Source organism: Astyanax mexicanus, chromosome 2, assembly GCF_023375975.1.
Source record: "Astyanax mexicanus isolate ESR-SI-001 chromosome 2, AstMex3_surface, whole genome shotgun sequence".
Taxonomy (NCBI): Eukaryota; Metazoa; Chordata; class Actinopteri; order Characiformes; family Acestrorhamphidae; genus Astyanax; species Astyanax mexicanus.
In genome coordinates, this window is record NC_064409.1 from 5,754,654 (window position 1) to 5,778,785 (window position 24,132).

Sequence of the window (24,132 nt, forward strand, 5' to 3'; positions counted from 1 at the left end):
ATAGACTAGGGTAGCACGATTTGACAGGGTAGCATAACTCGACAGAACAGCGAAAATGGGCTTCCATCGATTAGTTGAAATTTCTTTAGTGCCTAATTTTTTTTGCACAGTACTGTATGTGTGATATACAGTAAACAGATACCAGCTGAAGGTCTGGTGGTGCTCTCGTGTTATCTAACCGTGCAGAAACACTATTAGTGAGAGGATCCGCCCTCTGATGCTGCTGATGCTGATGCTGATGCTGCTGCTGGTGGAAACCCCACCGAATTACATCACCACGGGCCAACCTGATTGGCTGAAGGTCCAGGCGCTTCTCAGAGCTGCACGTCTGCGCCAACGCGTCGAGACCAGCCGAAATTAAATGCCTATTTTTCTTTAAACGCGGCAAAAAACCCTAAAAATTGTGTTGTTCGATCTCTGCGGCTCTGAAGATGGCAGAGAGCGAGGTGGACACACCGAGCACGCCGATAGAGTACGAGAGCAAATACTTCGAGCATCATGGAGTTCGCCTGCCTCCTTTCTGCAGAGGGAAGATGGACGAGATCGCCAACTTCTCCCTGCGAAGTAGCGACATATGGATCGTTACTTACCCCAAATCAGGTAAAACTCTGCTCTGTTTTCCTTTATATCATTATAAAACGCACTCGTACTTTATGTATGCATTCATATCGGCGCCACTCTTTTGCTTCGTGCTGTTAAAATACGTATTTATATCTATAGAACCATAATATAACTCCATAATTCAAACTAAACCCATCACCTGTCAGAAAACATCAGCTTCCTAGATGTATTATTATTCATTTGATCATCCCTGTTGAATTGAATTGGATAATTTAATGCAGAATTTTGTTTTGTTTTGGTTTGGTTCTGACGCAGTGCTTTTAAGCTATATGGTGAAAAAATAATATCTTTATTCATTCATATTTATTTCTCTGTTGGTGGAATATAAACTCCTTAAAACACACACACGCAACGCACACAAATATATGTCTGAAAAACGCACATTAATTCATTAATCAGTGGATTATTTTGGGTGATTGAGTCTCCTGGATCCAGGCCTATGGGTACAGTGTGACTGGAAACGAACAGATATTAACAATAATAATGCGTTTTTAAAGCTGGAGAATAGAAATAAGTTTATTATTTAATTCTGAGGTCAGACAATAATTTATATGTGCATTATTGTAAGCTTTAACATGGAAACTATATGAAAAAATGGAAAGAATGGTGAAGGCCTGCTGCAGAGAGGCAGTGTTGACAAACGGCGAAATGAGGCGTAATTCTGATTTTGTTTCACACCCGTTTTCCGCCAAACCCCGCCCTCTGCGCTAACACTTCATAACACCCAGACCTGGAGCTAAGATTGAGATATTAGTGATTAGTGATCTAAAAGACCTCTAAAGATTTGCTTTATTTTGACATCACCTTCATGTTTATATATAAAAAAACTTTTTGCTTATAGAACAAATTCATATTTTAAATTGGAGAAATTATTATTATTATCGCTTGAATTCAATGTCCATATCATGATTTAAATCCAGTTACATATACTGAATGTGAATGTTACAGTGCCTTATGAAAATACAGTGTTGTGAAAAGTATTTGCTCCCCCTACAGATGTATTTTGTTTTTGCCCTTTTTATCATACATGCAGCTCTGGAAAAAATGAAGAGACTACTTCAGTTTCTGAATCAGTTTCTGTTGTTTTATTCTATAAACTATACCTCAAATAATGCAAAGAAAACAAGTTCATATTCATAAAGTTTTAAGAGTTCGGAAATCAATATTTGGTAGAATAACCCTGTTTTTTAATCACAGTTTTCATGCATCTTGGCATCATGTTCTCCTCCACCAGTCTTACACACTGCTTTTGGATAACTTTATGCCTTTACCCTTGGTGCAGAAATTCAAGCAGTTCAGCTTGGTTTGATGGCTTGTGATCACCAATCAATCCAAATGAGAATCCACAGGAGAATGCAACTTAGTATGCAACAGAAAGGTTGGCAATACTTCGCAAAGGAGGGGTGCAAATAGACATGTAAAAATGATAAAACTCGTGATGAAAAATATGGAAACTAGCCGTGATAGTACATCTAGCTCCTTATTAACATCCCTAGCTGGCATTTCAACGTTGAATAAATGAATCAACTGTTGATTGAGAAAAGTGAATGAACGTTGATATAGCAACATTGTTTCAACGTCATATGTTTAACCTTTAATAAACCATAGCTCACTAAAATTAGGAAATCCTATGGTTAACAAAGTGTTAACAATAAAATTACATCACTGTAGTAAAGCTGAGTATAACGAAAGTTACCCGCCACTACCAATCTGATTCAACATCTGATCTCAAAAACACTCAAACAGTAAAACTAACAGAACATGAAAATTATGTTAAATTAAAAAGCAATTACTTCAAATAGAAGTAAAACACTGTTTCATTCCTCCATCCAACTGTTTTTAGAAATTATATGGTGATGAAATGTAAAATGTTTATTCAAAAGGCAGGAGGTTGAGGACATAACGTTGATTCAGCATAAAAATTTCAACGTTAGCACAACCATTGAACATTAAATGTTAAATTTCTTTGGTCATATTTTAACCACGTTTCAACGTTAAAGGTTGGTTGTGTCCCAGCTGGTTCAACTGACATTATACTATTGTAAATGTTGTCAAAATACCTTAAAACAAAGATGCATTTTTGTCAAGGTGGTTAATTAAGTGTTCTGGTGTCACTGTGGCGACCAGTGGACATAATACAAAACAGAAGGTCTCCACCCAACACAGTGTAATAGAGGAAAAAATTGGGAAAATAGAGAATAACACTAGACTTTAGAGGTCTGAATGTCGCATAGATAATTTCTTTTTAAAAGAACCTGCTGTTTATCATACACTTGTCTTTGTTTTGTTTACACACAGCAACAACAACATCCTTTTTTCCATGTCCTCTTACATCACAGAGTGTTGGTGCAAAGCCGTGCAGTAAAGGCACAGCTGACACGGCTGAAAACGTGTGATTAGATTTATAGGCCGAGCAAAAACTGCAGATACATTAACGTGTGCTCTCAGCATTTCTTCCATCACCTGCACATTTAATATGAGTAGAGTAGAGGAAGGAAAATAGCCCGACTCCCCCGAGTCTGCTCTCCACACAGTCCAGTCCAACCACAGCCTGAGTGAATAGACACAGCAGAGTTTATAAATGAACCAGAAGAGTCAGAGACAAAGGCAGACAGATAAGACAGAAAGTGCAGGGCAGAGAGGGCAGGGAGAAGAACAGAGGGCAAATAAAGTCGTTGTAGACAACAATGCAGTTTACATATAGCAAATAATTTTTTTCTTTATACTCAAGTCTTTAGTAAATCAACCTTTTTTTTCCATTTTATGTGCCTGTTTTATGTGCCTATTAAACATGACCCATATCATACTATGTGCTGTATTTTATAGACAATAAATGAATGTCTATTTTCTGGTCTGTTTTCATACATAAAGTGCCCTTGATTATACAGCGCATTAAGCAACACTAGTAAGTAGCCTTCATCAAAGTGAGCAAGTGTGTCGCCATGTTTTACTGTAATTCTCGAAAAACAAGCGCTGGATGTTACTCTACACATATTTTTTTTCCTAAAAAACTGTTTTTTTGTTTGAGAAAAATGCTTTAGTTTATTTACAGTAAGCTCAGATTTCCAATATTTTGTCTAAGGGAGAGTTTTCAGTGAAGTTTCTCCAGCACTAGGGCTGGGTGCAGCAGCATTAGCATTAACCTCTAAATAGAGAAAGAGCTAGCTCTGTGGTTAGCGGCTAACGCTAATGCTGCTGCACCCAGCCTAAGTGCTGGAGAAACTTAGCTAAAAACTCACCTTTATAAGACTGTACTTTAGCAAAGTAGCTTTACTGCTTCTTAATCTTAACCTGACTGATAGAATTCAAACATAAGGCAACAAATTATAAGGCTCACTGACGATGATTTTTTGGAAAATTAAAGTTTTTTTAAGTGCACATTATAAGCCAAAAAAATGTGGGCTATGGAAATGAGAAAATGTTTGTTTTTCTTTTTTTATCTTCCATCCAAATATAATGACTGTCGGTGGCTTATAAAACATTATTTATTTGTTTTTGTCACCTGATACCAACATGCAGGGGAAAATAGGTTAAATTGTTTATTAGTTTAATCGTAAAAACAGAGCATTATTATCATGGGACAAGGCTTAATCTTGTAAACCATTGTTTTACGAGTGTCTGGAGGGTAGACCAGATTCCAGTAATTTAATTCTAGGGATTCAATTCTTCACAGTGTTCTTATCTGTAAGTATTTACTATTACGCTATTCTTAAAGCTTTTTAAAGTAAATATCTGAACATTTAAACACTTAAAACTGTCTCATATGTTTATTAAAGCACTGTAGCACAATTAGTTGCAGGGTCTTTGTGTCAGTGAACTTCCAATTGTATTTCTTTCAGCTTTTTCCAAGAATGCCTGAACTGTTTCTCAGTAACGATTTAGTAACAGGTTTCTGCTTCATTTCATGAAAGAGCGTCATTGAGTAGGGACATCCAGGAATGAAGCGTTCTAGGAAGGCCTCAGCACGCAAGCTCTTTTTCCAAACTGTCTGTTCCAGCCTGTACCGTCCACTTTCTTCTGCTTGTGTGGGTTTGTTTGTGCTGGGTATGTTGGGTGCTTGACTTTGTGTCTAAATGTGTGAAGATATAACGCTGCATGACGCTAAAACTCTTATTATTATTGACTCATTCTGTCTTCAACGTCAGTCCGAGAATGACTGTTAAATTCTACAGCCAATAAGTGAGTCCTCTATGAACAGTGTTGGGCACGTTACTTTGAAAAAGTCATTAGTTATAGTTACTAGTTACTTCTCCAAAAAAGTAACTGAGTTACTACACTATAAAAGTAACTAGTTACCAGTAAAAGTAACTATTGCTTTACTTTTGTGCTAATCACCCCTGTAACACACCTTCTCTGATAAGCCAGATAAATAGAGTGCACGACAGCATCCTCTCAGCACCTCTCCCTTGTGACTCACACACACAACGCACACACACACACTTGCACCTTTGTCTGTATGCACGAAGTAAAAAAAAAAGGTAATTGAGCGGCTAAAGTAATGCGCAGTAATGGGCTGTCGGAAATGGTAACGGCGCTATAGTGACAGTCAGAGTAATTAGTTAGATTAATCGTTACTAAAAAAAAGTAATGGTGTAACGCCGTTATCAGGGGGTTCTGGGTTAATTTTCTCTTTTATGGGGATTCTCTGTAATTTTACTTCCGTCCGGAACGACCATGTGTGTGTTTTTCCTCAGACGTCCTCTGAGAAAATTATCTGAAGAATTATGTTCCGCTAAAATTTGTGGTGGTCCTCTGGTAATTTTAGTCCAGTCGGATCCACATCTCTGAGTTAAATCACCTCACATTTAATAAAATAGCTTTTTGTCCACTGCTGCGCACCATAGTTACACTTTGGGCACGCATTTCTACGGAGATCCATGTAAACACCTCAGCGAGTGGAAACGGAGGAGCTACTGAACACAATGTCATGTGACCGTGAAAGCCAAAAAAACTCACTGGTCCTCCTGTTTTTTTTAACTAATGAGTTTTATCACTGAGTAGAAGTGTGAAATATTTTTCACCGAAGTCCTCCTGAGTTTATGCAATTTAACCCATTTTACTGCATACTTTTGTCTTTTTCTCTTTCATGTTTACAAAGGCACAAGTTTGCTGCAGGAGGTAGTGTATCTAGTGAGCCAGGGGGCGGACCCAGATGAGATCGGACTCATGAATATTGATGAGCAGCTTCCAGTGTTGGAGTATCCTCAGCCAGGTTTAGAAATTATCCAGGTATGTATATCAATATTTGCTTATATACACATACAGACACGCATTCTTATTGATACAGAAGAGCAAACACTCTACTCACAACACCAGAGACTGAGTAACAGCAGGTCAGAGAGCTCAACCTTGAGCTTATGCAAACTGAGGGTGAACTAATAACAAACTGAGCTGAACTAATATTGCGGTTTTTATTTTTGTTTGACGCTGCAGGAGCTGACATCCCCTCGCCTGATCAAAAGTCACTTACCCTACCGCTTCCTCCCCACGGCCATGCACAACGGAGAGGGCAAGGTGAGCACTGAAGCCTGGAGATTAACCCATAAACTATAATCTACTGTAGTTATTATTGACAGTCTGATCTGCTTTCATTTTACATTAGATATTAAATATGTATAATCTTAATGAATAATATAGATATTCTGTAACATCTTGTCACAGCAAGATTGAACATCAAAGAATAATTGAAGTTGAAGAGTTTTCACCTTTCAGAAAAAAAGACACCCATTTTAAATTTCATTTCAAACCATTTTTTTAAATCTAGGAAATGTATATAAATGAAACAATTACCTTTTTCTCTTAACTAATGTATTTAATTATTTATTTATCTATCTATTAACTGTTAATCTGTTTATATGATTTGTTCTTTAAATGGTCATATATAATATTTATATTGGGTAATACCACTGTATATTAAATAAATTATAATTTATTAATAATAAATAATATATTTTTTCCATTTTCTCCCAATTTAGATTAGCCAATTAGCCAATTGTCCCACCCATTCAGCAGTTAGTCAGCTGCATATCTCCCATTAGTAGTGATGCCCCAACACCAGGAGGGTGAAGACTAGCACACACCTCCTCCGACTCATGTGAAGTCAGACTCTTTTCCAACTGCTGCTGATGCAGCATTGCAGAGTAGCATCACAACACTCGGAGGAAAGCGCAGCGACTCGGTTCCGATACATCAGCTCACAGATGCCTTATGCTAATCGACATCACCCTAGGCAAAAGGCGTGAAAATAGACTGTTGACGGGGTCTAAGTTGGCCAAGAGCATTGCGACATGCCGTGTGCAGGGGATAGGATAGGACCCTTAGTGTTTTACCAGTAAGATACTACGGTACTAGTGACTTTTTTCTTTTGTTCTGCAGGTAATCTACATGGCCAGGAATCCTAAAGACCTGGTAGTGTCCTACTACCAGTTTCACCGTTCTTTAAGAACCATGAGCTACCGCGGGACCTTCCAGGAGTTCTGTCGGCGCTTTATGAATGAGAAGTGTGAGTAGACAGTATGCATTTAAATATAATATATGCAGAGGGAAAGGAAACTTCACTTTTACTGAGTAATTAACTTTTTAAGGCTCAATTTATTGCCAAAGTAATGGCAAATGAAAACTTGAGTTTGTATAAATAAAACCTCAAACTAAAATCAAGTTATTACAACTAAATGGTACTTTTTTATTTTTGCTATACCAATTCATTATTATACAAATTCTACTTAGTATCTTGTGTTCCAAATAAATAATTGATTTTTGCTTTCTTTCTACTTTGTAAAAAAAAGTCCATTTTACTTAAATATTTATTTTATAAATATTCACACTTGTGGCTTCAGGGGGAAATGACTACACACTGATAGTGAGTGTCAGAATGTAAATAGTTGTCCCAACAGACTAAACTTGAAAAGTTGACTCAACTCAAAGGTCTCCACTTGAATGTATACATGCCCACAAATGTTTACTTAATTTATAATAGTTGAGTAATGTTTGGATATATCCAATTTTACATAAACCGACTTAATTTGTTTAAGTTCAAATTAATTGGGGGTTTACAGTGTGGGCTCTCCCTGCAGTTGGGAAGTGTAATTTGCACTAAGGACACATTTTACACATGCATTCTTGGACAAGCTGAGAGATACTTAATCGTCACTAAAAAATGAGTAATAAAAAGAGTAATAAAACAAAATATGACTTATTTGGGTAATTCATATGAGGAGTTCTGATCTGCTTTTACATTTTAAATGCAGAAAAATATTAATATTATGTTATTTTAAGGTAAATATTTTGCAAAATGTTTCATAATGCTGCTACTTTAACTTAAAACAATTGCCTAAGTACCAAAATGAAGACAGTACTGACCAAGACCTTTTATCTCCTATTCTCTCTTTGTCTCTTTTGTGTCTGCAGTAGGATACGGCTCCTGGTTTGAGCATGTTCAGGAGTTCTGGGAGCATCGCATGGACTCCAACGTTCTCTTTCTGAAACATGAAGATATGTACAAGGTACTGATACCTTTTTTTTCTTCCTGCAGCTTCTTCTTTAGAATGTATAATAACCCATATCTGCTCAGACTTCACAAAGACCAGAGCTCAAACTCTATATACTGTATTAAGGCTGTAAATCCCTTCCAGACACTTACAGGCCAAATGTATGACCTCCACAAGCTCACAACATACTTATATCCTTCTGAACGCAACCAAAAATGCGTTCAGAAGGACATAAGTATGTTGTGAGCTTGGTGGTTGGTGTGGCGGAGTGGATAACACCACTAATTTCCAGTGAGCTAACCACCACATTGTGTGGGAGACTGTGGTTCGATTCCAGTACACATTAGAGTCATTGGGCAAGAGTCCTAACACTACATTGGCCCACCTCCTGTAATATAAGAAAAAATAATAAATAAATAAATAAAAACTTTGTAAGTCGCTCTGGATAAGAGCGTCAGATAAATGCAGTAAATGCAAAAATGCAATTTAAATTCTAGATTAATATTATAGCAATCTTAAGTACAGTGGGTTGCTAAAAGCTGGGGTTTGGTGTGAAATTGTTCAATGTGTAATTATGATATCTGTTAAGTTGGAGTTTCTATCTATTGAGATATATACTCTATCTATTGAGATGTATCTATAGCAAAAAAGGTACAAAGTTCAGTACAGACACCCCCCCCCCCCTCACATATACACACACACAGATACTCAACTCACATGTGGTAGCCCAGCTCAAATGACAGACTCTAATGGACAGTTCCTATAGGTCAGTATAAACAGCTGAAAAAGAACAGGCTGTTCCTCTGTTGTCTGTTTTGCTGTTGTGACAATATGCATTATATATGGAACTGTCTAAAAGGTTAAAATGGTCTACTTATGTAAATTACATTTTATTTAAAAAATGTTAAAAATAGTGCATTGTTTCATAGCCTTACAAGTGGAAAAATATATTGACGAAAAGTATTTATATGACTTTCATTCATTTAGTAATGTATTAAAAGAAAGCAGGACACATAGAACCAGGAGACAGAGTGCAACTTAAGCAGCAATCTTAACTGGAAAAATAGTAGAAATGGTAGAAAAGAGAAAAAGTTGAGAAAACTCTAAATAAACTTTGGGGCTCAAACTCAAACTTTAGATTTTTTAAGAAACCCACCATTAGTTGTGCCAAATCTAAATCTTTAGTTCAGATCATTCATTATTCATGTGTATAGAAAAATCTAATATTAATCCTCACCAAACTTAAAAGTTCGCTTCATATTTTTAGCTGGCCTTATGGTAGTTCTATGAAATGTGTATTATAAGTTCTGCTAACTGTCCTTTAGGATCAAATTAAAGGAGAACTCCGATGTAAAATTGACTTTTGTTGTAGTAAAACATGATAAAAAGTACTTCCTTTAGTTAAATAGCCCACCTCCGCTTTCCTACAGCTTTCTGAGATACAGTAATTTTGTGCTTTTTGCCCAGCACTTGTAGAATAAGCTGTCTTAGCTTTTGTGTTGCATGTTCGTTGATCCAAGGATTCAGACGACACGGAGATTGAGAGTGAACAAGTATGATTTATTTCAGATATCTGGGAAGAACATTTCAGATCTGGGAAGAACATTACAGGCATGTCGCCCCGAGTTCTTCTGAACCTCGGCATTTCTGACTCCATCTCTTATACCCTTTTGTGACGTATACCCTTTTGTGACGTACCTGGTTGCTAGGTGGCTTCTCATTTTTATGCTTATCTTTCCAAATATGGTATACTTCAGTTTTCCAGACTTTCTTTAGGAACCCGAAAGCTGTCTTGACCTTTGCTTCTGAGAGATCGTAGGTGGTCAACTTCCCTTGCCAAGGTGACAAGGGAGAATCATTTTTCCCCTTTGCGACATGTCTTAAGGTCAACAAGGCACGGTTCCTCTTAATTCATACTCTCTTTTATTGATAATAATTGTACTACATCTACAGTAGGATTAATTAGTTCTACTACACCTACAGTAAGATTAATTAGTTAGTATATCTTTAACAAGGCTTGAAGCTGCATGTATAATTTTGTAGACGCAATCTTTAAATGCAAGGTTAGAAAATGTATGTTATTTAGTGGCTTTTAATCTAGCTCTCCTATGTTGACCTTTTCCTAGAGCGTAGGAGTAAAAGAGGAACTCTTCCTAGAGCCTAGGAGTAAAAGAGGAACTCTTTTAGTCTGCTTACCTCTGTAACCTCAAGATGTTTACCAGTAAAAAGAGGAAGCCGGTTTTCTCAGTCGGCCCATGGAAAGGTCACTGCTGCTAATATGAATCAAAATAATACATGTGTGTACGTGTGGTTTTAGTAACTACGTGATTCAATGATTAATGATTAGTACAATACAGATTTATAGCTTACATAGATATATTTGTGTAATATGTGTTTTAATTATAGATTAAGGCTTTGGCTAGCATGATTATTTTAAAAGCTAAGCTTATTATTTTATAATCTTCCACACACTCTATACAACGGCCGTATCGGGGCATATTTTGCCCCTAATAAAGAGCTCTGACATTTAAAACGAGGCATTAATAAGTTTAAAAAGTGCACAAGAAGCTTATTAAAAACACTGTTTACATCCTGTGCTGCTAGATTTCAGCTCTGTGTGCCGCCATCATTGTACTGATAATGACAGACACCTGCTATGACAGGAGCTTGGCTATGCAGAGTCTATGTGTATATGTATATATATATATATATATATATATATATATATGTCTGTCATTATTAGTACAGTGATGGCGGCGCCCAGAGCTACAAAGAAGCGCTATGGGATGTACACAGTGTTTTTAAATAAACTTCTTGTGCTCTTTTTAAGTTAATAATGCCTCATTTTAAATGTCAGGGCTCTCCAGATTCTAGTAAGGAGGACTGTTGTACAAAGTGATGGGTAAAAAGTACAAAATTACTGGATCTCCGAATGCTGTAGGAGAGCAGAGGTGGGCTATTCAACAAAGATTAGTACTTTTTATCATGTTTTACCACACCCAAAGTTAATTTTACACCAGAGTTCTCCTTTAAAATATTAAGTTGTGTCAAAGACAGTAGTCAAATTCATTTAGTGGGCATTTTTGTTCATTTAAAATATCTGTCTTATTGTCAGTCATGTAAGCTGGCAGTAACACATATGTGACCAGCTGGACCCAGTCAGCATATTGTCTATATACACTCAGCAACACAAAACATAGTAACTTGCTCTTATAGCCTATAACAATAAATCCAAGCAAATATTATGTATTATATAACACACACAGTATATAAAGCAGCCTGTGGGGAATGACTACACACTGATGGTGAGTGATAAGTGGAAGGAAACACCCAATATGTAAATAACATGACCAACATCAGGTTAAAACCCCTGCAGACTTTCTCAGTAGACCCCGTTCTTAGTTAAACTAAGCACATGCAGTAGTGCAGAGTAGTTGCCAACACAGATATATTTAATTTAAATAGTTAAATAAGCTTAATGTTATTTAATAAAGTTAGGTGAAGGGTTAGTTCCTGTAAGCAGCAGGCTCTAATGCATCATTTGTTAACTAACATTGGATATTTTTGTTTCTGCACAGTTTTGCGCTCATCCTGTTTAAGCACACCTGATTTAGCTCACCTGATGTGTGCAAGGTTTAGTAGGTCTGGGAAAGCAGATAACTGTGTTGGACTTTTGCGCCTGTCTGACCACCCCGGATCCCTGAATCCATACATTGCACAAACTTGTCCATGTCAGCTCAAGTGCATGCTGTCAGTAAAGGAGCCAATTCAGTAGTTTATGTTGTTGTTTGATGTTGAAATAAGTAACTATCTGACTTTGCTTGGGTGAAAAACCCTGTTATTTTGCCTCAGAATGAAACTGCCGATGCTGATCTTCTGTCTATAGAAGGCTTGTTAAATGTCATCTTCCATACCAAACTCTCAAAAAAGATTAAGATCTTTCAGATCTCAAATAATGCAAAGAAAACTATTTCATATTCATAAAGTTAACCCTGGTTTTTAATCACAGTTTTTTCATGCATCTTGGCATGTTTTCCTCCACCAGTCTTACACACTGCTTTTGGATAACTTTATGCCTTTACTCCTGGTGCAAAAATTCAAGCAGTTCAGTTTGGTTTGATGGCTTGTGATCATCCATCTTCCTCTTGATTATATTCTAGAGATTTTTTAGTTTGGTAAAATCAAAGAAACTGTATATAACTGTGTATAATATATAATTTCCATTAAAATTTGACATTTAAACAAAAAGAGTACATACCAAAAACATTCTCTTTTAGGTATTCCATTCCCTTTCTGTACATTGATTTAGTTCCAATGCATTTTTGATCCATTTATTTAGATTATACATGTCATCAGAAGTAAGCAGCTTATTTTATGGCCTATCCACACATTTTTCAGGCAATTTTGCATGGTGCTCTGTTCCGTTTTTTTTAACCCAAAAAAAGACAAAAATATTGTATAAATAACAATTAAATTGGTGGGCTTGGAGTGGTTCAGTGGACTAAAGTGCTGCCACTATTATCAGGAGACTGCAGTTTCGAATCCCATTCATGCTGCTCGCCATCAGCAGCTGGAGTCTGAGAGAGCATAATTGGCCTTGCTGTCTCTGGGTGGGTAGATGGCGCTCTCTTCCCACGTCACTCCCAAGGGGATGCCCGTCAGTATCATGTATGAAGTAACTGGCATAGCTAAATTGGGGAGAAAATTGGCATACAATTAAAAAAAATAAAATAAAATATAAAAAAAAAAATTGCATAAAATGTTAAAAAGAATACATGCCTGATTTAATTAAATTAGCTCTTCAGAGTTGCAAAAAATCTGACCAGTGGGCCCACATTTTTATTCCATTTTTTGGAATGAAGCCCTTTAATTATGCAAGCTGCTTATATCTCAGTGTCTGTGCATAAATAATCCATATGTGAGTCATAATTATTAAATTATCTCTCTCTCTCTCTCTCTCTCTCTCTCTCTCCTTTTCTTTCATTCTCTCTCTCACATTCTCTCTTTCCTTCTCTCTCTCTCTCTCTCTCTCTCTCCTTTTCTTTCATTCTCTCTCTCCTTCTCTCTCTTTCATTCTCTCTCTCACATTCTCTCTCTCCTTCTCTCTCTCTCTCTTTCTCTCTCTTGTTCTCTATCGCTACCTCCCTCTCTCCCTCTCTCTCTTCCTCTCTCCTCTCTCCTTTTCTTTCATTCTCTCTCTTTTCTCTTTCATTCTCTCTCCTTCTCTTTCTTTCATTCTCTCTCTCACACATTCTCTCTCTCCTTTCTTTCATTCTCTCTCTCCTCTCTCTTTCATTCTCTCACATTCTTTCTCTCCTTCTTTCTCTCTCTCTCCCCTTTTCTTTCATTCTCTCTCACACTCTTTCTCCCCCCCTTTCTCTCTTTCTCTCTCTCTCTCTCTCTCTCTCTCTCTCTTTCTCTATCTCATTATTTCTTTTGATCTCTCTCTCCCCTATCTCTTTCCCTCTTTCTTCCTTTTTTATTCTGCATCTCTCTCCCTCTCATTCTTTTATTCTCTCTTTCTCTCTCTCTCTCTCGCTCTCTCTCTCTCGCTCTCTCTCTCATTTTCTTTCATTCTCTTTCTCCTTCTCTCTCTTCTCATACTCTCTCTCTCTCTCTCTCTCTCTCTCTCTATCTCTCTATCTCTATAGGACCTGGGTACGCTGGTGGAGCAGCTGGCGCGGTTTCTTGGCGTCTCCTGTGATAAGGCCCAACTGGAGAGCATGGTGGAGAGCTGTAATCAGCTGATTGAGCAGTGCTGCAACTCAGAGGCTCTGTCCATCTGCAGGGGTGAGAGACATAAACAGAAAGATAGATAAAGAAAAAAAAAAGACAGATTAAAGTAATTGGTAATGTAGCTGCCAGACAGGGGTTCGATTCCTCGCTTGGCAAATCACAGCACACCATAAAGAACCCGAAAACAGGCCAAAGCTTAATTAATTAAGTAACATCTTACATAACATCGTTTGAGCTAAATCAGCAGAGTTTAGTCAACATTTCTACATCCTACAAGTTTTTAGTTCTGCATCTCAGTTTAATTATGAATACTTACTGAGCTGAAACCATATTGTCGCTGTCCTATGAAAACCTCCATTTTTGTCGATTTTTAGTTTACTACATAATTTTAACAGATAAGCTGTCCTTAACACTGTGCCAATTTTTTGATGAATGGACCAATAGAAATACTTCAAGATGACCTAAAATAAGCTCTTTTTACATTGACTTCCATTAAAAATTTACAAGGTTTTTTCTTTTTCCTGTAAAGTTGCTGTTTTGGAGATAAGTGTTTTTCATTGCACAGCGATGATATACACCACATACTTGTGCTGAGCACACTCAGGTAGAAGTATAGATACTAGGGTTTAATAAAATACTTTTGTGAATGTTGAAGTATCAACTCTAGCTTTTAACTCTTTAAGTAAAAGGGTACAAAAAAAGTACTAGATTCAAAACTACTTAAAAAACTACTTAACTAAAAACTACTTAACTACTTTTGGAAAGACCAAGATTAAGTTCGCTCATTTGTATATGTATATTTGATCTTATTCTAACTATGACTGAGAAGCTGTACTATGCCATTTAGCTGTATTTCATGGTTTTGCTAATTCTATGCGAATAACTAATTTCTGTAACTTTCATTCCTATTACTTAAAACATAAAAAAGGGAATAGGAGTGAATGACATTAACAGGAGTGAGTGAGTTCCAGTAACAGGAATGAGTGACATTAACAGGAGTACATTTCTGTCATAAATATATTAATTATTTCAATATGCAGTCACAACTTCTTTAAATTTCTTTGGACTTCCTTGGGAGAAAATCCTAGGAATTAGTGGACGTGCTTTTAAACAGCCTTTTAAATGCCACATGAGTTTTGTAACCATTTTCAGATTAGAAACCTTGTAAAAAATTAAGTAAAGCTGACTGAGATTGACCAGTACATGTTTTGAATGGTTAAATAGATGTGTTATTAGATTCAGATACAAAAAAATAAGTTTAATTTGGAAGAATTACAACAAGCCAATGGCACCGGTTCGGTGGAATGGCTCAATAGTGAATGAAATAGTGTATAATAAACTGTACTGATTGAGAAGCGTGTAGATTTGGCAGGTTGTTGTAACAGAAGGCACAGGGTTTGCTCTGCTGCAATGTTTTCATGAACACTGTGACCCTGGCTCAGTGCTACGTGAACTGACGTGACCCTGAGGCTCTCACGCCACATTCTTTCCGCTGCTTGTTCACGTCATATACATTGTGGGAAGGAGTAGTGGCAGGGGACAGAGGTGCATGTCTGCAGTTCGTACCATTTCCCAATGATTAGAGTCTGTCTGGAACCTTAGCCTCAATTCATCCTGCTGTGCATGTCTGAGTAGAATTCAGGCTTTCAGAGCAGAGGTTGCACACATTTGTACTTGCACGATATATCACGGTAATTTTATTTTATTTTATTTTATTTTATATATATATTTTTTTTTTTGCATGAATGGGCTTTAATATAGGTTTAATATAGATTTACTGTTCTGTTAGGAGTACATATAATATCAAAGACTAAGTCTAAGTTTAAATTAAGGCATTAATTACTATTGGGTTTAATTTGTCCCACAAAATTACATAATATATCAAGAAATCAGACTTTATTAGCAGAAAAACAGCTAAAGAATGTAAGTAAGAGACCTTTAAAACAAAAAAAAGATACGCCAACAACTTTAACATGGCTTCTTTTCCAAAATATAATTACTATAAATGGAACTAAAATAGAGCTTTTTTATGTTTAAATATTCAAACATTTTAAAAGCTCTATCACACAAGTTAGACACAAGTTTAATATCAATTTATAATGTTTTTTCTGAAGACATTAAAGGCATTACAGTATTAAAATCAGCCACAATTCTCTTCTTCCTACAGTTAATAAATACATTCAGTTCAGTGTGCATTAAAATGATCCTTCAAGCTACAGTATTTACATTTACATTTACATTTAAAATGGCTATAGTTACTTCCTCATATATAAAGGTTTATAGAGTTTAATCTTATGTGCTGATTAAATAAATAAACTTCAGTATGTTAGCTTGTTGGCTAGCGTTATCTAGAGCTCTGTGTGCTTCTTTGGTGACGCTTGACAGGAGCGCTCCACAGTGCCTCTAGTGGTATGGCGGTATGGGAAAATGCATACCATATATACCATATGAACTGGTATAGCACCCAGCGCTAATTTGTACTCTTTTCATATTAAAGAAAGCAGCTTGGCCTTTGGCTGAACGAGCTGAATGTGCAGCTCTCTGTATAGGCAGGTTGATGTCGTGTGCATGTGCTATAAATTCACTGTATGACTCAGTGTAGAGGGTGATTATATAAGCTGAGTAAGGGGAGGAGTTACTGCAGTCTCTACACTGCAGTATGTACAGTATATGTATGTTTGTGTATGTGATTGAGAGTGTTTTGGTATATACAGCTCTGGCAAAAAATAAGAGACCACTTAAAAATTATGAGTTTCTTTGATTTTACCAAATTGAAAACCTCTAGAATATAATCAAGAGGAATCAATCAATTTTTGCACCAGAAGTGGCATAAACTTATCCAAAAGCATTGTGTAAGACTGGTGGAGGAGAACGTGATGCCAAGATGCATGAAAAAAAACTGTGGTTAAAAACCAGAGTTATTCCACCAAATATTGATTTCTGAACTCTTAAAACTTTAACAATAGCAACTTGTTTTCTTTGCATTATTTGAGGTCTGAAAGCTCTGCATCTTTTTTTTTTAATATTTTAGCCATTTCTCATTTTCTGCAAATAAATGCTCTAAATGACAATGTGGTCTCTTAATTTTATCCAGAGCTGTATAAATGAGCACCTCTGGTCCTTTACTGCCGTCAGGTGGTGGAGAAGTGTACTGCTTGGTGGAAATGACTCACCCTTTATTTTTGTGCTTTTGAAAACATATTATATTCTCAGTGTGGCATGTAATTAGGCATGGTGTCACAATATATATAAAAAAACGCGTACACAGTAAAATCTATGGAGCAAATTTTGTGACAAAAGTTGTACAAAAAAATAAAATCTGCAATCAAAAGTTTAAGAAACTAAAGGAAATTTGTTATATTTGCAGTTTGCGGAATTATTTATTATTTTGTATTTTTTGCATTTTGATTTGACCCATTTTTGTGTTTCTATATGTATTTAATATGCATTTTTGATTGCATATTTTAAATTTTTGTGTAATCTTTTGGAACAAAATTGTCTTCATCAAAACTTTTACATATATTTTACTGTACATAGACAGTGAATCCAGACTGAGGTTTTAATCATTTTAAACGATTTTATGTTATTTAATTTTCTACAATTTTTACGTTTCTGTTTTGTTTATAAGAAAAATCATGTTGGATGTGAATTTATTTTGTTTTAATTGCATTGTTTACTGTATTGTTTGCATTGTTTACTGTATTGTTTGCATTGTTTATTGCATTGATTTATCATTTTCTCTTTTTTCTGGTGCTTTCATGATTCTTGTGTCTCATTATTTTGTTTTTCTTTAGTGCATGGATTCTTTGCTTGACTTGATGGTGAGAAGTGATGAGCATGCTGTAGGGTCTTAGATAAACAAAAGGCAGTGGTAGAGAAAAGGTGAGTGCGGAGGAGGAGGAAACTGCTTGTCGTGATGAAGAGAATCTTTGTGTTTGAAGGAACATGTTAACCTGTAGAAGGCTGTAGGTTGTGTGTGTGTTTTGTCCTTTTAATGTACTAATTAAAGTGAAAGTAATGTATTACCGTATTTTTTGAACTATAAGGTGCACTGGATTATAAAGTGCTCTATTAATAAACACCTATTTTCTGGTCTATTTTCATACATAAGGCGTATCAGATAATAAGACACTAGTAAGGAACAGGGGTGTCGCCATTTTTTTTTCTTTTAATTGAGCAAAGCTAAGTAAACAAAACTCCTGAAAACTCTTTATTTGGGTGAGTAAAGCGCTTCTGTTTATTTACAGTAAGGCTGGCTGCAGCAGCATTAGCATTAGTGGCTAACTGCCACCCGACAGCGCTACACTGTAGAACCCTGAATGTTTCGGTAAGCCACGGTGTCCCACATAGCTTGTTTTAACATGCAGTAAACACGCAGGCTACAGGCCAATAATACTCACCTCTGAATGGCAAAAGAGCTAGCATTAACTGTGCTAAGCAGCTAATGCTAATGCTGCTTCAGGAGTGCCAGCCGGGGTTAGCAGCAGGCTACAGGCCGATAATGGTCACATCTGAACGGTGAAAGATCTATCGCTTAGCGTGGTTAGTGGCTAATGCTAATGCTGCTCCAGCAGTGCTAGCTGGGGTTAGCAAACGGCTACAGGCCGATAATACTTACCTCTGAACGGCGAAAAAGCTAGCACTTAGCATGGTTAGTGCGGTTAGCAGCTAATCCTAAACTGTTCCAGCATCGGATATTGGATATATAAACTGAAACTCGATTTTGGGGAAAATTAAAGGATTTTAAGTGCACCCTATAGTACTTAAAATACGCTATGTATCTCTATGTAATGAATTACCAGAATTGTCTTTCATTCTGCATTAATATACAGTATTTAAGACTGTAAATAGAAATAGAAAGATTGATGCAAAACATGAAAAACAAGAACAAGTTATAACAAAATCTCCTCTTCTGATTTTAAACTTAATCAAAAGTTTAGAATCTGCTTATCAGCTCCATGCTTTTAGCCTTTAATAGTTAATAGGTCTTCTGTATTGGTGTGTGTATGAGTTTAAAGGCTCTGTTGTTGATTGTGTGTCTGTGTGTTGCTTCAGGTCGCGTGGGCTTGTGGAAGGACATCTTCACTGTGTCCATGAACGACAAGTTCGATGCTGTGTACCGACAGAAGATGGGCAAGTCTGACCTGACCTTTGACTTTGGTCTGTGAAGGAAGAGCCCAACGGCCACTGGACTGGACCGGCCAATCAGCTGATCGACCAATCAGACCACCTGTTCTGCTTGACACAATTCGCTAGAGTCTCCTAGAATGGCGCCATCTGCTAAACTCAATCTCCATGTCACATTCCTCCATTTCTCATTTCTTTCGTTCGTTCCGTCTCTGGCTTGACTTGGCTTTAAGCTGTGCTGTAAGAAGATGCTCCTGGGCACAGGTCTTGAATCAGCACGGGTAATGCCAGAAAGATATATATGTACATATTTATACTGATTCAAGATCAGTGCGTAGGGGCGTTTTTTTTTTTTGTTTGTTTGTTTTTTTCAGTACAGAGCTTCATCTTTGCGTGATTTGCGGCGTGTTTGTGTGTAAACAGTGCATAAAAGCAGTGCTTTAGCCTGGTGAAAAGTGTGAGTCTAATGCTTGGTGCATTGCACATTGTATAGAGCTATTCATACAGTATACATTCATAAAATGTGTATTTATCTGAATATGGGAAAAAAATTATTTATATTCTCGACGCCAAAACCTCATTCCAAAGTCTGAGAGGAATTCTGAGATGATTGCTTGGTTGATGTTTGGGTCTTTTACAGAAACGATTGGCTAGTTGCTATATTGTATATACGCAGCTGTCCAATCACTGAAAGTACATTTGCATACTCGTCCCCATGCTGAGAGATGATTGGTTTAGAGATGACAGGTTTGAATACTTGTACTCGTGCAGTGTGTGACTCATCGCCTTTCTTTCTATGATATGCTTTTAGATCCATCCTGAGAAAATTGACCGATGTTCTCGTACACATTGTTTTATCTGCTGCAGTGAACAGTATTTTCAATTATGTTTGTGCACTTGTGCATGGATACTTGTCAGTGTACAGTATGTGTGAGTGTGTGTGCATATATGTGTATGTGTGTGTGTGAGTGTATGTCTATGTGTGGGTGTCTCATCTCAATTTTACTGATAAGCAATATCTCATCTTTTACGAGCAGCCTGGCATTAGTGTACGCTCGGTGTTGATGTGGTCAGCATAAAGCCTTCTGCTTTCAGCTCTCAGCTCAGCACCCCCACTCCAGTCCTTCCGTTTAACTAGAAATTTATAAGCCAGAGCAGAGTGATCTTCTCCTGGTAACATTTTACATAAAGATACACTGCAGTGGGTCATACATACATAGCATCTAAAAAACAATAATGGGTCACTTAATGTCTGATACTTGGTCACATGTGTACGGTGGCCCAGAAAGGTCTTGGTCACATCACAACAACATTTACAAAGCAAAGAAAAATATGACAACGCAACTACATCACAAAAACGCAACATTTCAGAAAAGCTGTATTAAAGCTTTTGAGATTTTGTGCTCCTGGGCTCCCCCTACAGATGCAGTGTGTAATAAATGTTTCATTAGGACTAAAGGTCGAAAAAGCAGGTCGCAGTTCTCGCGCCTTGGGAAACTTACAGAGTCTGGTTTGAGCTCAGAGGAGCTCCGGCACAGACACGAGAGCACCGCTATTCCTCCTATTACACCTCAATGCAGCGCTTTCAAGCTGTAATTTTACTCAAAAAAAAAAAAATCAAAAATCAAGGAAATCCTACCTAGTGGGGCTTTAAGGAAAAGCAAATATATTTGCCACACCCGAAATGCTCCTGGACGCTAGATGGTGCTGTTTAGCTGTTGACGTTGTACCAAAAGCATGCACAACAGGCTTCCTTTGCTGTGCTGTAGGGCTGCAACTAATGATTATTTTGGTAGTCAACTAATCTGATGCTTATTTTTTCGATTAGTCGATTAATCAACGATTATTTCTGCCGATTATTCATGTCCTCAATCTGTAAAAATTATAGAAACAGACGTTTTGGTACAACGTCAACAGCTAAACAGCGCCCTCTAGAGTCCGGGAGCATTTCTGGAGTGGTAAATGTCTTTGTGAATGTTGTTGTGATGTGCCTTTTTGGGCCACCGTACACATGGGCTTGCCTTAAATTAAGCTGCACTGAGCTGTTTTTATCAAATTGTCAACAAATGCATGTGTACAACTATCTTTAAGAGGGAAATTAGAAGCGAGATTTGTATTAATGGCAGTGAAGTAAAATTTCAGTGGAGTTTATTACACTCTCCAACTGTAGGGGGAGCCCAAGAGGGCAATACCAATTCTCACAAAAGCTACATTCACGTTAGCAGGCTGAAGTGAGTTAAATCGGATTTTTTGCTCAGTGTGGCTCAGATCTGATTTTTTTCATGGCTGTGTTCATATGTGGTCCTAAATCAGATCCGATCCATGGATATGTGACATGAATGTGAACGGTCATATCGGAATTCATGCGTCTTTTTTTTTAAACATTTACGCATTAGCATTAGCATTAGCGCTACGTGCTTCTCTCTTGTACCCACAACACATCTCTTGGTGCAGCTATAGCTGCAAAAAAACAGCAAAAGCAAACCACCTGGTCTTTTTCACCTCCTTGACCTTCCCTTTATATATATTTCCCTTTATAAAGCTAAAGTCTCTTGTCTGTCAAATATTTTTTTTGGTTGTTGGTGAAGAAGGAGGCGTTTCAGGGACAAATTTGTTCACATTACACACAGATTCAGATCACTTACATTTGTGAATGTGAACAGTCAAGATAGCCAATCTGATCTGAGCAAAAAAAATCGGATTTGAGCCATGTGGCTTGTAATGTGAATGTAGCCATAAAGCATGCTCTAAAAAATACAATAATGCTCTAAAGTAATTGGTTGAATCATTTCCTTGACAGGACTGGCGACTGTATTAATGTAATTATTAATATAAGGAGATGTATGACCAAATATCAGAGAAGAATTGATGCATGAGGAGTGCTTTGGTCTGGTGTTGTAATCACTCATTTACCTATATTATTTCAAGATAATAATAATGAACCAATAATAATGCACCAAATCATTCCCATGGTAAAGTTTTGCCAGCTTTACTTAAACAACAAAACCAGCACTCATTCCACCACAGCACTTGCGTTGACCATTTTACAACCATTTTAGGACCTTTGAGGAACCTTTACACATGCCAATATTCAAACTTTGCAATATTAGACTTCAATTCCTTTCACAGAATTTTGACAGAAACTAGGCTCTGGCATCACCAGTCGTATCAGTGCCCTCCTCAACTGAGCCACTAGAGTTCTCATACTTGTGCAGACTCTAAATATGTTCCGTTAGTAGATGCCAGACCTCACATCTTCATCATAAACCATTTATATATATGCCCACATGCACAGTCACAACCCTCCCAGGCTCAAACTTGGCACAGCTTCTGGCTCTTTTGAATGTTTTTAACATTGTGGATGTACTACACCTACAGAGTTCCCTTCAGATCCACTATTCCACTGTTCCACTGGAATATATTAATGCCACTACTACTTCAGCTATCTGCTCTCTCTTTCTCTTTCTCTTTTTCTCTCTTTCTCTCTCTGGCTGACACATTCCCTCCAGTAGCTACACTCCCTAGTGCCGCTGGGTTGCCTTTCAGACTCTGGGTGGGGGGCACTGTATCGCACTGTTCTTTTCACGCTTGCTTGTTGGTTTATTAATAAAGTCATGTCTTCAGGCCTTGTGGCTCTGGTTGTCTGTGTTTATGCACTTCAGTGCACCACAGTGCCGTTAAACAGGCAATTAAAACATCAGTAAATCAGATTGAAACACAGTGCAGCCTGTTTCTAGTATTAAAAGTGATGTAGTTTTAGTAGACCACTTCGGTTTCTGAATCAGTTTCTCTGATTTGGCTATTTATAGGAAATTGCTGTATTATTCTATAAACTACGAACAACATTTCTCCCAAATTCCAAATAAAATATTGTCATTTAGAGCATTTATTTGCAGAAAATGAGAAATGGCTGAAAATAACAAAAAAGGTGCAGAGCTTTTCGGTTCATATTCATAAAGTTTTAAGAGTTCAGAAATCAATATTTGATGGAATAACCCTAGTTTTTTCATCACAGTTTTCATGCATCTTGGCATCATGTTCTCCTCCACCAGTCTTACACACTGCTTTTGGATAACTTTATGCTGCTTTACTCCTGGAGCAAAAATTCAGGCAGTTCAGTTTGGTGGTTTGATGGCTTGTGATCATCCATCTTCCTCTTGATTATATTGTAGAGGTTTTCAACTTGGCAAAATCAAAGAAACTCATTGTTTTAAGAGGCTTGGAAAATTAACTATACCTTATAAGATATAAGTAAAAGTAAAAAAAAAATACTGTAACCTATAATAAGTATCTCACCTACTAAAGTGGTCAAAGAATATATCATCGCTGTCCAATGAAAAACAAGTATCTCCATTTTTACTTCCAGGGGTAGGGTATCCCGACTCTTGTTAGGCTGGAGGGGGAGGTTAGGTGAAGTATTTGGGCTACATGACCCTTCAAACTGAGATTTTTCAGAGAAACACATTATCCAAAAAATCCACATTATCACTAAAATCAGAGCGGTAGATGATCTGTACTATCTCACCAAGCCGAACTTTCCACTGCTTTCTGTAATAACTACACTAATAACAGTACAGTACTGTGCTTTACTTTCAGTACTTCACTACTACATTTTAGTATAAACTACTGCTGCAATACTTTAGAACCAAAAATGTAGAATACTTCCACTTAGTGTGGAGCTTAAAGCACACTTTACCTTCTACTTAAGTCACTTTCACTTAGAATCAGTCAAATGCACAGTTATCCTGTTTCTAATGTGCTCAAGTTTCTCTTTGCTTCACTAGAGGGCAGTAGAGTTTAAGCTAAAATAAAAAAAAATATGATGAGCATTTTTATGGATCTGTCGTTCTCACTTCTTCTCCCTGGACAGCTATAATTTCTGGTCATAATTCATAAGGTGAAGGGCAACACGGGTAATGACACACTGAATGATGACACATCACTGAAATCACTATACATGGCATCTTTGATCTGATCTGTGTATTTTATTCTTTTCATACCGAACTATAATGAATAAATTAATTAATGAATGAAGTTTAACTTATATAGCGCTTTTCTAGAAACCCAAGGACGCTTTAAAATTTTCACATTTTTGTACACACAACCATTTATACTCAGCACTCATCCACATTCCAGTGAGAAGCAGCAGCCAATAGCCCAC

At 37.0% G+C, this 24,132-nt stretch overlaps 1 protein-coding gene across 3 annotated transcripts in view; it reads left to right on the top strand.

Moving 5' to 3' along the window:
- Window positions 1–274: 274 nt before the first annotated feature.
- Window positions 275–24,132, top strand: part of sult4a1 (sulfotransferase family 4A, member 1) — a 282,375-nt gene continuing 258,517 nt past the window's right edge. Inside the window, exons 1-8 of one of the 3 annotated variants that reach the window (XR_007429994.1) lie at window positions 275–600; window positions 5,720–5,850; window positions 6,055–6,135; window positions 6,997–7,123; window positions 8,029–8,123; window positions 13,760–13,898; window positions 17,639–17,726; window positions 18,900–18,988. Coding sequence is in view for 1 of the 3 variants with exons in the window: in XM_022671818.2 (XP_022527539.1) it covers window positions 432–600; window positions 5,720–5,850; window positions 6,055–6,135; window positions 6,997–7,123; window positions 8,029–8,123; window positions 13,760–13,898; window positions 18,900–19,012 (855 nt within the window). In the remaining 2 variants the exon portion in view is untranslated. Of the gene's footprint in view, window positions 601–5,719; window positions 5,851–6,054; window positions 6,136–6,996; window positions 7,124–8,028; window positions 8,124–13,759; window positions 13,899–17,638; window positions 17,727–18,899; window positions 22,598–24,132 lie in introns of those variants that run through there. The other 2 variants (XR_007429993.1, XM_022671818.2) reach the window with 2 other exon arrangements.